General features: G+C 33.5%; 5 protein-coding genes across 6 annotated transcripts; 2 read left to right on the top strand and 3 right to left on the bottom strand.

The window, feature by feature from the left end:
• Positions 1–460: 460 nt before the first annotated feature.
• On the bottom strand, positions 461–3303 carry ArgRS (arginine--tRNA ligase-like protein). Its single transcript, XM_011153639.3, has 8 exons — positions 3256–3303; positions 2995–3150; positions 2660–2900; positions 2154–2578; positions 1924–2065; positions 1583–1845; positions 1308–1500; positions 461–1215 (listed from the first exon to the last, which is right to left on the bottom strand). Exons 1-8 carry the CDS (start codon positions 3301–3303, stop codon positions 641–643), a joined length of 2043 nt encoding a protein of 680 aa, XP_011151941.2. The 3' UTR covers positions 461–640.
• A 268-nt stretch (positions 3304–3571) lies between these two features.
• On the top strand, positions 3572–5068 carry LOC105190757 (uncharacterized). Of its 2 annotated transcripts, XM_011153669.3 has the most exons (6): positions 3572–3724; positions 3847–4062; positions 4203–4321; positions 4401–4528; positions 4614–4690; positions 4853–5068. In XM_011153669.3, exons 2-6 carry the CDS (start codon positions 3918–3920, stop codon positions 5017–5019), a joined length of 636 nt encoding a protein of 211 aa, XP_011151971.2. In that variant the 5' UTR covers positions 3572–3724; positions 3847–3917; the 3' UTR covers positions 5020–5068. The 2 variants fall into 2 exon arrangements, with proteins under 2 accessions (XP_011151971.2, XP_025162690.1); XM_025306905.1 differs by lacking the exon at positions 3572–3724 and having other exon boundaries at positions 3782–4062.
• A 5-nt stretch (positions 5069–5073) lies between these two features.
• On the bottom strand, positions 5074–6691 carry LOC105190737 (uncharacterized). The gene is made up of 4 exons (XM_011153640.3): positions 6044–6691; positions 5857–5899; positions 5575–5775; positions 5074–5500 (listed from the first exon to the last, which is right to left on the bottom strand). The coding sequence occupies exons 1-4, from the start codon at positions 6050–6052 to the stop codon at positions 5352–5354; spliced, it is 402 nt and encodes a 133-aa protein (XP_011151942.1). The 5' UTR covers positions 6053–6691; the 3' UTR covers positions 5074–5351.
• A 645-nt stretch (positions 6692–7336) lies between these two features.
• On the top strand, positions 7337–10200 carry MFS18 (major facilitator superfamily transporter 18). The gene is made up of 8 exons (XM_011153642.3): positions 7337–7678; positions 7921–8264; positions 8330–8503; positions 8763–8892; positions 9286–9382; positions 9510–9675; positions 9763–9921; positions 10045–10200. The coding sequence occupies exons 1-8, from the start codon at positions 7617–7619 to the stop codon at positions 10182–10184; spliced, it is 1272 nt and encodes a 423-aa protein (XP_011151944.1). The 5' UTR covers positions 7337–7616; the 3' UTR covers positions 10185–10200.
• A 96-nt stretch (positions 10201–10296) lies between these two features.
• Positions 10297–11439, bottom strand: LOC105190739 (60S ribosomal protein L36). Its single transcript, XM_011153641.3, has 4 exons — positions 11256–11439; positions 10962–11088; positions 10680–10814; positions 10297–10549 (listed from the first exon to the last, which is right to left on the bottom strand). The coding sequence occupies exons 2-4, from the start codon at positions 11085–11087 to the stop codon at positions 10466–10468; spliced, it is 345 nt and encodes a 114-aa protein (XP_011151943.1). The 5' UTR covers position 11088; positions 11256–11439; the 3' UTR covers positions 10297–10465.
• Between the last annotated feature and the right edge of the window lie 818 nt (positions 11440–12257).

The raw sequence follows: 12257 nt of genomic DNA, 5'->3' as shown, positions 1-12257 counted from the left end.
AAATCACATTGAGAGAAAAAGGGATGAAATTTCAGAATAATACTAGTTTAACAAAAAAAGTTTATAGTAATTGATTACAATGATGATTTCAGAATGCATTATTACTATTGCATCATAAACGGTGCATATATTATTATGTCTATAAGACACTTTTAACGAATATTTGCACACACATTTGTTATTGCTTTAATTCAAAATTGATACAAAAATATAAAAAAAGAATGATATTTGGAATTTGATGTAAAACTTAACTTATACATACAGAAGGGGAAAGAAATGGGTTTTCATAATTTTCAAAATTTGATTGAAAATTCAATATAATAATTCGATACTAATAACAGTATAGATATTTTATAATAAACGAATCATATAATTGGAACAGGCGCACAATTGAAATAGAGATATTTATTATTTAGTTCTTTTGTATACAAATTCAAACTAAAAATGTCACATTAGATATATCATAAGATAATATTAATTTGCATTAAATTGTATTGTAAAGCAGAAATATAAATGCAACATATATAAGGAAAAATCATATAAAACATCCACATAGTTTTCATTAATCTTTCATTACATTTGCAATTAAGATCTCGACGTAAATCGGAATTATACAATTCCTATTTAAAAAATGAAAATTCTACATCCGCGTAACGGGTTTCAGGCCTAACAAAGCAAAGCACTTTCCCATAACTATCGCGGTAGCTTCCGTTAATAAAAGACGTCCCATGTTTACTTTCACGATTTCACCGGCCTGATTCTTCTCCACACAATAGCATTTATCATAAAATTCTGTAAACGCGCATGAGATCTCGTAACAAAATTCACACAATTGGTGCAGGTACATATCCTGGCTAATATTGAGAAGCACGTCAGGGAACTTGAGCAGCACTTTAGCTAGCTTCCATTCCTTCTCATGTTCCAACGAGACTAAAGTGTCGTGCGCGTGTTTCCGCAATTCATCCTGCGTGACGTTCGCCATTCTGGCGATGGAACGGATGCGAGTTAAAGCGTACAATAAGTACACGGCGGTGTTGCCTTTATCCTCCAACATCTTGTCAAACGAGAATATATATTCGTGGTTTCTATTGTGTACTAAATCGGCATATTTTATGCAACCATACGCCACGGATTCCTGTGCCATCTTCAGCTCTTCTTCGGATAGCACTTTGTCGCGTTCCTTTTCTTTGAGTTTCTGCAGTGCCCTTTTCAAGCCTAGAGACACCACATATGAGTTTATTAATTCATTTCAGAAATAGAACAAACGATAACAATATTATAGTTAAATTGAGCTGCTATTTTATTACCTTCATCCAGTAACTCAATGAGTTTTACAGTATCACCAGACCTAGTTTTAAATTTCTTCTTGTCTTCGCCTAAAACGACACCAAAGCCAACATGGTCCATTCTGTGATTGCTCTTTAAGATACCTGCCCTTCTGCCACAACTTTCCAGCATTTGAAAATGTAGAGATTGGCCAGCATCCGTCACATATATCAACTGTAAAATTACGAACTTCATGTTAAACTTTGTTATAATTCGTTCGAGAGATATAATGTCTATAGCGAGAAACAATACTTGCCCAATCGGCCCTCTCGTCTTCAATACGTTGCTTAAGAGCAGCCATGTCTGATGTATCGTACGTGAAACCGCCATCAGATTTTACTATCGTCAAAGGTATCCCACTGTCTCGTTTCTCACCCCACATTATCTTCCGCCCATTATCCTCTTCTAACATATTTTTTGATTCCAATTTTTTGACTACTAATTCCATGTGCTTTTGATAAAATGATTCACCTCTTTCTATTATCTTAATATCCAGTCGGGTATATAGTTTCTGAAATTCTGTATTGAATACAATAACAATAATCAAAGTAAATAATCTTCCATTTAATAATCGCAGACAATTAATAGAATATCTACCTTGCCTTGACACATCACATATCATTTGCCATGCTTTTGTTATTTCAGGCTCAAGAGCCTGTAATTTAACAACGCACTCATACGCACGTTTCTTGAAATTTTCGTCAGTATCGAACCTGGTTTTGGATTCCTTATAGAAAGCCTGTACACATAAGTACAATAACATAAATATTCTGTACATTTGTTTGTAAAACATGATTATATGATAAATGTTTCAATTATATAATCACCTGAAGATCCTGGATAGGAGGAGCTACAGTTGAATAATTGGGAAACTTGTCTTGCAGATGTGCTATTAACATACCAAACTGTGTACCCCAATCACCTATATGATTGATCCTCAGCACATCATGTCCTAAGTATTCTAACAGTCTAGAAATACTGTCTCCAATTATAGTAGATCTTAAGTGTCCCACATGCATCTCTTTGGCAATGTTGGGACTAGAAAAATCTACTATAACTCTTTTCCTTTGAACACATGGAGGAGGAACATCACCCTTCTTTAACCAACTGTTCAAAGTATATTGTCCAAAGTCACGTTTTAAATATATATTTATAAATCCTGGGCCAGCTATCTCATATTTATCTACAAGAAAGGATTCTTCTAGCTTAGATATTATGTTGTTAGCAACATTGCGTGGAATTACTTTAGTACCTGCAATAATATATACTTTAAGTGTACCAAATTTTGTAACAAAGTATCAGAAATACCAGAAGGAACAGTAAAGAAACTTACCAGAGCTACTTAAATGTTGGGCTAAAGGCATAGCGCTGTTACACTGGTAATCTCCAAATTTGAGATTATTGCTGGTAGTTACTATTACTGGTGGATCTGATATATCAGGATACGCTAAATGGATTGCCTCTCGAAAAATATCGCACAGAGTATTATTTATACTGATCACATCACTGTCTTGAGATACAACAGATAGAGATGTAGAATCTGATGATACTTTAGCTCTCTGAGCTTCAATGGTCTGTGAATAACAAAAAACAAATATACTAACAAATAAAGCTTTACAGCAAAATTGTGTTACAATACATGAAATTTACTCTCTGGTAAAAACATACCCTCTTCAGTATCGCTATTCTGTGTTTCAATTTAATATTCTCCTGTTGTAATTTTATAACTTCGTCCTTGTCCATAGTAGACTCCTGTGAAACTTTGTCCGCAATATTCTGGCGCAAGAGTTCAATTTGTTCTTTTAAGAAAACTATTTCTTCTTCCTATAAGAGAAGATGTTTATAAATCGTTGAATCCAACAGCTGATCATTGGAACTTATCATATTATAATAATGAAACACTGGAAATCAATCGTTAAAGACATTTACCGCTGCGGCCGCTCGTTTGTGAAACATTTCTAAATTCGACGCTGACATCGTTTGATAATTAACAAAGCTCGTTTCTTCAACACCAGTACAACCACGTGGTTTGCTGCACAGCAACTTTGCAGAGATCTATGGCCAGTATTCACAGTCGGATCTTATATTTAAGATCGTCTTAAGTTTATCTGCAGATGCTGTACAAATCATTTCATTGGCTGTGGAGTATCTGAAAGTGATCTTAAGACGGTCTTAAATATAAGACCTGACTATGAATACTGGCCCTAGGCAGAAGTATGATCTTCACAGCTGCATCTTCTGAACCATCTTTCTGCAGTTTTTGTTTTTCTCATTTTTCCACCAAGGCTGCCGCTTGCCGCGTGGCAGAAGTTGGCTAGTGAATACTGTAGTGGCCATTCAGCATTTTGCTTGTTCTATATTCTGATATATATGAAATAGTATTCTGATGGAATACATGGTCGGTATTATCATCGCTCTTCAATTATCTCTAGGCTTGTAACTCAGTACGAAAATTTACTTAGGACTGACAATCTGTAGTATTACCTTGTTGATGACGTTATTTTATAAATGGGTTGATAGGAGGCATTGCAAGGATTCAAATTTTAACGTATAATTACGTGTTCACGTTAGACGTTTGTTATGTGTCACGTATGAAAGAAGCAATTATGATGGAGGAAATAAAACAGCTGAAAGAAAAATATGTCAAAGTGGACACATCAGTACTTAAAAATTTGTTTCTATCACAGGCAGAAATTGCAGATAAAATTAGAAAAAACCAAGAGCAACGTTGTAACGGTAAATTTAGTTAACTATCAATTCATATATTTAATATTTATGAAAATAGAAAAAGATATGTCATTTGTTATATTGTGATACTTTTCTAAAGCAAATTAAGGAAGATTAAACTTCCATTCAGTTAATATATATTTTGGTAGATGACTCTAAAATTAAGGAATTAACATCAAAGTTAGCTATTATGAAAGAAACTTTGAACACAGTGACTAACAATTTGGAGGACAAAAGTAATGAGTTGGAGAAACACAATGTTTATCTAGTAAGTATCACAAATACTCTATCCATTTTTTCTTCAGTCTTTGATATTCTACCATTGCTAAGTTGTATTTTTTTAATAGGAAGAATTAGAAGTAGAGAGAAAAAAGTTGTTTCAAGAAATCAAACAATTGGAAATACAACAGCAGAGTTTAAAAGGTAGATTAGCTAACCCTAATTTACAAGATCAACAAGTTCTAGAGCAGGGAAAGTATGTATCATGAAGATATTTATATATATATATATATATATATGTTTCTTGCTTTTTTGTTATTGTTGCTTATTGTATATTTCAGGAAAAAGTTTAAACTATATAAAAAGCTAACAGGAATACAATGGGATTATGAAGCCTCACAACACAGTATTAGAGGCTGTATCCTTTTTCAATATTCAATATTTTTCAATGTTCAATATTATTTTGAGTCATTTAATTTTTAGATTTGGATAATTTGAAAATATTTAATAATTGTAAAATCAAATGAATAACCAAATGAACATATATTTATAAATGATGAATCTTTAACCCTTGATACAGATGTAACAAACAGACGTGATTATATTCATCACTTTTGTTATGAAAATCAAAAAATTAATGAAAAATTAATTGATTCCTTATGGCATGAAATATATTTGTCCACTAGTGAAGGTCCCAAAGATACAAATGAAAGTCTTCAACCTAATATTCCAGATGTTTCTACATAATATTGTATCTATTTATACTTGTAAGTTTATTTTATTTTAAAATTTTGAAATAAATATATTGTAATTAAACAAAGTTTATTAAACATGATTTATCTATAATAAAATAATTTGTGCTAAATCACTAGTCAAGTATTATATATAATTCTTTATTCTCATAAAGCCTGCTTTATATGATATGAATATTATTTGTGACACTTATTTCTGACATTACGTATATCTTTATATGTATATATGTTTTTTATTTTATGTATATGGTTTCATGTAGAAAGTATTTAAAGATCATATAAAATAGGCTTCAGAATGTAATATTCTGTACATGACTATTACTGGCTTCATTGCGAACTTAAAAGATTAAATGCATGACTTGCATAATATAATGAATAATAGATAGAAAGGGTACATAATCCTATCATTGCAAAAGTACTTGCAATGCAGAAAAGAATGCAGCTTAAGATACTTGCACCAATTGCCAATACCGTTACTGAAAATATAACAAATATATATTAGTGCAAAAATCTAACTAAAATTTTACAATAAAAAATGAAAATGTCTTACCTTGAATCATCATAAAACCAATAAATGCAAATATAGCACTGGCAATAGAAAGTATAATAAAGAGAAGAACAGGGGTCAATAGTGATGCTATCATAATAGTGACAGCTACTTGCAAAAATGGATTGCGAGCAAACTGCTCCTTAAGTCGAAGAACATTAGGATGTTGTAACAATGTTTGCCATCTTCCTGCATATTCTTCACCTATGAAATTAAACATTAGATTTTAATTATTTTATTCTTTCATAATTGAAATAAATAAATAAAATATAGATATGTACTCACAATAGATAATTATTGAGTTATATATACTGCCTTCACTATTCATCTAAAACAAAATAATTCTTGCTTATCAAATCTTAAGTACAAAAAAGATAATGGGCAAAAGAAGCAATATCCTATTTGTTTTTAATACAAACATATATTGGTAAAGGAATAATGATTACTATAATCAATATATTTTTTAATTTACCTCTGCCATTTGTCCTTGAACGTTTATAATGTCAACTTTTAGATGCTATTTATATAATTTCCTATATACCATGACTTGCACAGCATAATTTAAAAATGGTACTTAGCAAAAATAACAATATATTAAGCTTTCATATATGACATTTCCTAATTTAGAAAACAAATCGATATATGTTTGAAGTCTCAAGTTTTGTTTTGTAAACGCTGTTGACCATTAAACCCGGTCTAGAATAGGTTGCAAACATCCAGTTGCGAGTTGCGAAGGATGGCAACTACTAGTTATTTTCGGTGTTATTTTTGGTTGTAAGAGATAGTTACGATCGCCGGTTGTCATCGCCAAGAAGTTAAAAATTGGGTAACTCTCTTTTAGCAACCGCAACTACCTTACGACCCCAAAAATAACACTTTGTAACTAGTAGTTGCCATTTTTCGCAACTTGCAACTGGGTGTGCTTGCAACTATTCTGGACCGGGCTTTACATCGTATACATGTTGCATATGTGTCAGATGAAATTAATGTTTTGTCTTTCTCTCTATGTTCTCTCTTCTCTTAGCTACATAAATCCAAAATTGTAACTGTTGATTGGACGCACTAAATTTGCTAATTTTTGTAAGGATCAACAATATAAATCGGTCTGTTCATTTTATCTACACATACATTTCCTTTACATAAATTAAAGATTTTCAATCAAAATAAAGCCCTAGATTAAAAAAGAAGCACAGCGATATCTTGTTTGTTGATTAGCTGACCGTTATATTGGTCCCATCATGAATCTGTGTGAAATCAAACCTCAACTTTTATATAGAATTGACAATCTTTAATATTACTTCGTCGGTCTTTACGTTTCATGTAGTAATACTAAAGGCCAGAGCACAGACTTTTGTATAACGTATAATACACAACGCATAAGAGAATCAACCAATCAGAGTTCTTCATTTCTGTCCTGAGGAGGGAAATGAAGGAAACTAATTGGTTTATTCTCTTATGTGTTATATATTATGTGTTATGCAAAAGCCTGTGCTCTTGCCCTTAGGATCTATCCAGACAAATTTGCATAAGCGCGTAACGCAGAAGGAAATTGACCAATCGTATGTTTAATACAAAAAATATTTTTTTACTACACGAATCATAATTAGTCAATTTCCTTATGCATATGCGTTACGCGCTTATGCAAGTTTGTCTGGATAGGCCTTTACAGCTAATGTAGACGAGCCTTTATGTGTTATGTATTATGCGTTATGCAGAAGGCTGTGCTCTGGCCTTAATATTGACTGCGTTCCGAAATTCACTGCCAGTACTGAAAATACATAGGTTATGTCATGTATACTATAGAATTTCAGTGCTGATAGTGAATATCGGGACGCAGCCATTATACGCTGTTCATGAAATCGCTCTATCGCAATAGCGTTGGTAGTGTTTACGTTGATAATACTTTGATAACGTCTTTCCGAATGCACTTCAAATATGTGTGTGAGAATTGCAACCCGTTCAAACAGAACATCAATGAAGTCTGACGTTCAAAGGCGGAAATTAAAACGATTGTCAACTAGTTAAACGACATTATTTACGTGATAATGCAACTGCAAGTGGCATTGGACATACCGCCGGATGACAAGACCAGTTCAGCTTGGTCGAGGTATATAATCAAAGAAATATCCTATATTATTTTTTTGGATTTAAGGACGATTATGAACATTTACAGTTTTCCACAACTATAACTGTATTATTTTTTGTAATCAGTATTTCATAGTATGCATTTATATTTAAGCTATACATGTCGATCGTGCAACAAATGTTGCATCGAATAACAAGATATTTATAAATATTGTTACAAGTAATAACGTTGAAATTAATATAAAGGAACTTTATTTGTTTCAGAAAAGAGAGACGGAAATGGTTCTTCTCATTGCTTTGGGGAACATGTTTGATATATGCTACACGTACATCTGTTCCTTTGCTGATACCTGTTATTAGCCATGAGAAACACTGGTCAAAGCCAAACTCTGGTGCAATATTATCTACTTTCTTCTGGGGATATATGATGACACAAGTAGCTAGTGGTTATATCAGTGATAGAATTGGTGGGCAGAAAGTATTATGGATATCTGCCTTTGGTTGGTCGGTAACAACTTTCTTTATGCCAGAAATCATAAATTTTTACAAGGGTAAATTATCCTTCTTGCCAGTTGTATTTGTGAGGATAGTGAACGGTGCATTCCAAGGTAACTTTTTTATTATATCCTTATGCTCTAAAAGAATTTAAAATAACAAGGCCTGTAACTTGCAGGAATGCATTTTCCTAGCATGATTAGTCTGATTAGTCAACACTTGCATGAGGCAGAACGTGCCTCTTTTTTTAGCTTGTTGACATCAGGATCTGCTCTAGGTACATTGCTCACAGGATTCTTAGGCTCCTATCTTTTGGAGAATTATAATTGGATGATTGTCTTTCAAACTTTAGGTATTGTGTAATTTGTGCGTAATAGAGATAAAATATTTTAATAAGGAGAACATATAATGATAATGATATAATGATATAAATATAACACTGAGACGTTATAAATATGTAAAATTGAGACATGGAATGAAACTACAGTTAGAAACTAAAGACTTAAAGCATGATATTAAAAGACAACTAGCTTTAAAAATTTTTAAGCTTTTTCCTTTTTTTAAGAAAAGATATAAGGATGTTTGTGATGTTAATCAATTTACTGATATAGGGGGCATGAGTTTGGCATGGACAGCCTTATTAAGCTATCAAATCCTGCCATTTAAGGAAAGAACTGCTTCTAAGCCAGCCACTAGCTACACTTTGCCTTGGTCCACGCTTCTATCAAAACTTCCATTCTGGTAATCACTGGTGTGCATAAAAACTAATGTTTCCATTATAGAAATACTTATATATATATATTTTTTTTTTATTTATTTCTATTTCAGAAAGAGCATTGAAAATTATTTGCTGTAGATGCTATGTTCTTATAATTATGCTTGCAAATAATTAATGTTATATATATTATTATATATATATTATTACAAGTTATATATGCTTTTATTTACTCAAATAGTACATTGTTAAAAATTGTTTCTTTGACAACAGTTGACAACAGTTTCTTATCTAGTTTTTGAATCTCTGAATAATAAAAATGATAAAACATTATGACTCTACTTTCTTATTGGTACAATAACATGGCAGCAAATATGTTATTTTGCTTATCTCTATGATTATCAAATAAAAATTTTCAGGTCCTGTGTAATTGGGCATGCTTGTCAAAATAATTGTTTCTTTGTATTATTGTCATGGATGCCTACATATTTCCATGATACATTTCCTGAAGTTAAGGTAATTTTGTGATTTTTTAAATGAAACTTATTTATGCATTTTATTTAAATGATTTTAAATTTTTTTGAGGAACATAAAAAATGAGTTTCTTTATATTGATTATTAATTTAATAATTTGAATTAATAGGGCTGGCTCGTAAATATGGTGCCATGGTTGTCAATGCTACCTTGTACATTTTTGGGAAGATCTCTGACTGAAAGAATAATCAAGGCTGGCTACTCTGTGACTGTTACACGCAAGATAATTCAAACGATTTGTTTCATTACAGAAATTGGAAGTCTTTTGTTCCTGTGTAAGCAACTTTTTAACTAATAATACTAACTAATTAAATGAATTAGAAATGGAACATCACATATTAGTCGGCTTTTATACATATTAGCGACAGTGGAAACTCTTCAAGGCGCAATACTGTGTCTTGCTCTGATTATCGGTGCTTCGGGCTTCCACAATAACGCGATTGCTGTAAATCCTTCAGATCTTGCACCAAAGCATTCTGGTAGTGTTTTTGGTATAATGAATACCATCGGCGCGATTCCTGGTATGTATATAATTAAAACATGAATCATATTAATCATATTGAAATTTATTTAAAAATTCTTATTAAATTAAAAAGAAAGAAACAGTCATATCAACAAACAATGTTTCTTCATTTTATTTCCAGGTTTCCTCGGTGTATATGTCGCCGGACACATTTTATATCTCACACACAGTTGGTCTGTTGTTTTCCTATTTATTGCTGCCATTGATGCATTAGGATGTGTACTATATTTATTATTTGGCTCTGGCCTTGCAATTATATAAACCTATGCTCACTAAATTCTGATACATTTCTAAATAATTATTTCCACAATCTCAAAATAAGCATTTCAGCATGAGATAAAGTAGAAGGTCAATAATGAAAATATATGGCGGATAGTGGTTACTGCAAAATATTCAAATTTATTTTAATTTAAGATACATTTCAATCAAGATAACAGTGAAAGCAATAGCCAGCTATAACGGTTCCCAAGTTAATAGATTTTAAATTGAGATATTGACTTTTTTAAATAATGGAATTTAGAAATTTGGGAACAAGAAAGCTATTAATGATGAGCAGCTTTCCTCATCTGTACCAGGATGTTTCCAAGCTCTTCTCGCTTCCTTTTAGCACGAATATGTGTGCCCAGCTAGAAAATATAAGAGAATTTATTTGTAAGAAATATTCTTTATTACCCATTACTATCTTGTATAAAGTCTATGTATATGCAATAAGTTAATTAAGTTAAGTAAGGGAGAAAGTGCCAGCTTCCTACATACCCTTCTCTTCAAAAATTTCAATGCACGCTTGTCTTTGGAGACCTTCAGTAATTCCATCGCGCGCTTCTCATATGGAGCATGTCCTGTAACTTCTCGAATCAAGTCCCTTACAAACTTGCCATGTTTGGTTTGTTTCTGCCATGAAAAATTCAAGATAGATTAATGCACAACAGGAAAATATTTATGTATAATTATCGAACCAAGATACTGAAATGTTCTCTAGATGGTATCGGGATATAATAACAATGAAAAAAGGTTATGTGATATCCGTAATATACTAACCCCTTTTAGTCTGGACGGTCGATGACAGACAGTCTTCTCTTTCTCGGCCTTAGTTTTGGCTACTCGAATTTTTGTTGTTTTGTGACCCTTATTGAGACCAACAGCCAATTCGTATCTCGGTGCCATCCTATAAACAATATCAGAATTGTCAAAAGAGATCTTACACAGAACTGTCCATGCATTTTAATGCATACGAATATAATAAAGTAGAAATGTAAGTAGTCGGTATAAATATATTATATTGACTTAATCTAGATTGGAATATGCAGCAGTATAATGAGAAATCTTGAAAACCTTTACGAAGGAAGTACACTTCGAAGTCAATAAAAATCGTTTCTTGCTGAAGGGAACAAGTCGATCACACAGCGTCTTCCTAAACCCGTTCTACCTGCACAACCATCACGTGACTGTTTTGCAAATTGTCACCAACGGTGATGTAACACCTGCACGTTGCAGCTGCACCTACTGCACCGAGTATCTTGCTATTTTTCCTCCATTTTGTGTGAGAAAATTCAAATGCATTAAACGAATTTCATACGTCAATAGTGTGCAAATTCCCGCGTTAGTTATCGGCGACATGAAAATGCCGCCTTACGAGCACATACCGAACCAAGGCAAACGAGAGAATGCCCGAAGCCTCTTTTAACGCGAGCATGTGAACGGGGATCTCTCGATTTGAATGTCTGTGATACACTCTCGTAGTAGCATCTCGCGCGCGCGGGAGAGAAGAGAGAGAGAGAGAGAGAGAAGAAGAGAGAGAAAGAGTGAGAAGGAGAAGAGAGAAAGAGAGGGTTGAGCGGAAAGGGAAAGAGAGAGAAAGAAATCGTGAGAGTTATCTAGCAGCGAGAGTGCATGGTGGAACGTACAACGAACGAACGACAGCGTATATATATCGTAAGACGTATTCGCATTTTCTTCAGAAGGAACACAGTGAACGACAAGGGAGAAACGTATGCGGATTGTGCGACCGTTCATACGCTTGCTCGCTCATTTGCTCGCGAGAAGGAGAGTGTGAGAGGAAAGAGTGAGTGAGTGACACACAGAGAGAGAGAGAGAGAGAGAGAGAGAGAAAGAGATACAGATTTGCCGTTTCTGCCGACGACGACGAACCGCGCCACGGTTGTACGGACGGACAAGCGCGCGGCCCGATCGCGCCCGATCGCTCGTTGACGCTCGCTCCTCTGTCGTCGCCAGCTCCGATTGGATATAATCGTGTTCTTTTCTCTCGGTGTCCTGTGCCCTGTGCCCGCTACCTACGCCCGCTGTGTCGCGAATGTGGACACTTAACGGTGCGCC

This window comes from Harpegnathos saltator, unplaced genomic scaffold (genome assembly GCF_003227715.2).
Source record: "Harpegnathos saltator strain DR-91 unplaced genomic scaffold, Hsal_v8.6 scaffold81, whole genome shotgun sequence".
NCBI lineage: Eukaryota > Metazoa > Arthropoda > Insecta > Hymenoptera > Formicidae > Harpegnathos > Harpegnathos saltator.
Note: the sequence above shows the minus strand (reverse complement) of the source record. Positions and strands in the feature narration are given on the sequence as shown.

Coding starts and splice junctions, on each gene's coding strand:
- ArgRS (XM_011153639.3), bottom strand. CDS start 3,303: ATGTCAGCGTCGAATTTAGAAATGTTTCACAAACGAGCGGCCGCAGCG. Junction 1,501..1,582: donor AAGACGAGAGGGCCGATTGG/GCAAGTATTGTT, acceptor GTAATTTTACAG/TTGATATATGTGACGGATGC. Junction 1,216..1,307: donor CATTGAGTTACTGGATGAAG/GTAATAAAATAG, acceptor TGGTGTCTCTAG/GCTTGAAAAGGGCACTGCAG.
- LOC105190757 (XM_011153669.3), top strand. CDS start 3,918: ATGAAAGAAGCAATTATGATGGAGGAAATAAAACAGCTGAAAGAAAAA. Junction 4,529..4,613: donor CAAGTTCTAGAGCAGGGAAA/GTATGTATCATG, acceptor TGTATATTTCAG/GAAAAAGTTTAAACTATATA. Junction 4,691..4,852: donor ACAACACAGTATTAGAGGCT/GTATCCTTTTTC, acceptor CCCTTGATACAG/ATGTAACAAACAGACGTGAT.
- LOC105190737 (XM_011153640.3), bottom strand. Junction 5,776..5,856: donor TAACTCAATAATTATCTATT/GTGAGTACATAT, acceptor TTAATTTCATAG/GTGAAGAATATGCAGGAAGA. Junction 5,501..5,574: donor TGGTTTTATGATGATTCAAG/GTAAGACATTTT, acceptor TTATATTTTCAG/TAACGGTATTGGCAATTGGT.
- MFS18 (XM_011153642.3), top strand. CDS start 7,617: ATGCAACTGCAAGTGGCATTGGACATACCGCCGGATGACAAGACCAGT. Junction 7,679..7,920: donor ACCAGTTCAGCTTGGTCGAG/GTATATAATCAA, acceptor TATTTGTTTCAG/AAAAGAGAGACGGAAATGGT. Junction 8,504..8,762: donor GATTGTCTTTCAAACTTTAG/GTATTGTGTAAT, acceptor TTACTGATATAG/GGGGCATGAGTTTGGCATGG.
- LOC105190739 (XM_011153641.3), bottom strand. CDS start 11,087: ATGGCACCGAGATACGAATTGGCTGTTGGTCTCAATAAGGGTCACAAA. Junction 10,815..10,961: donor GACCGTCCAGACTAAAAGGG/GTTAGTATATTA, acceptor TTTTCATGGCAG/AAACAAACCAAACATGGCAA. Junction 10,550..10,679: donor TGAAATTTTTGAAGAGAAGG/GTATGTAGGAAG, acceptor TATATTTTCTAG/CTGGGCACACATATTCGTGC.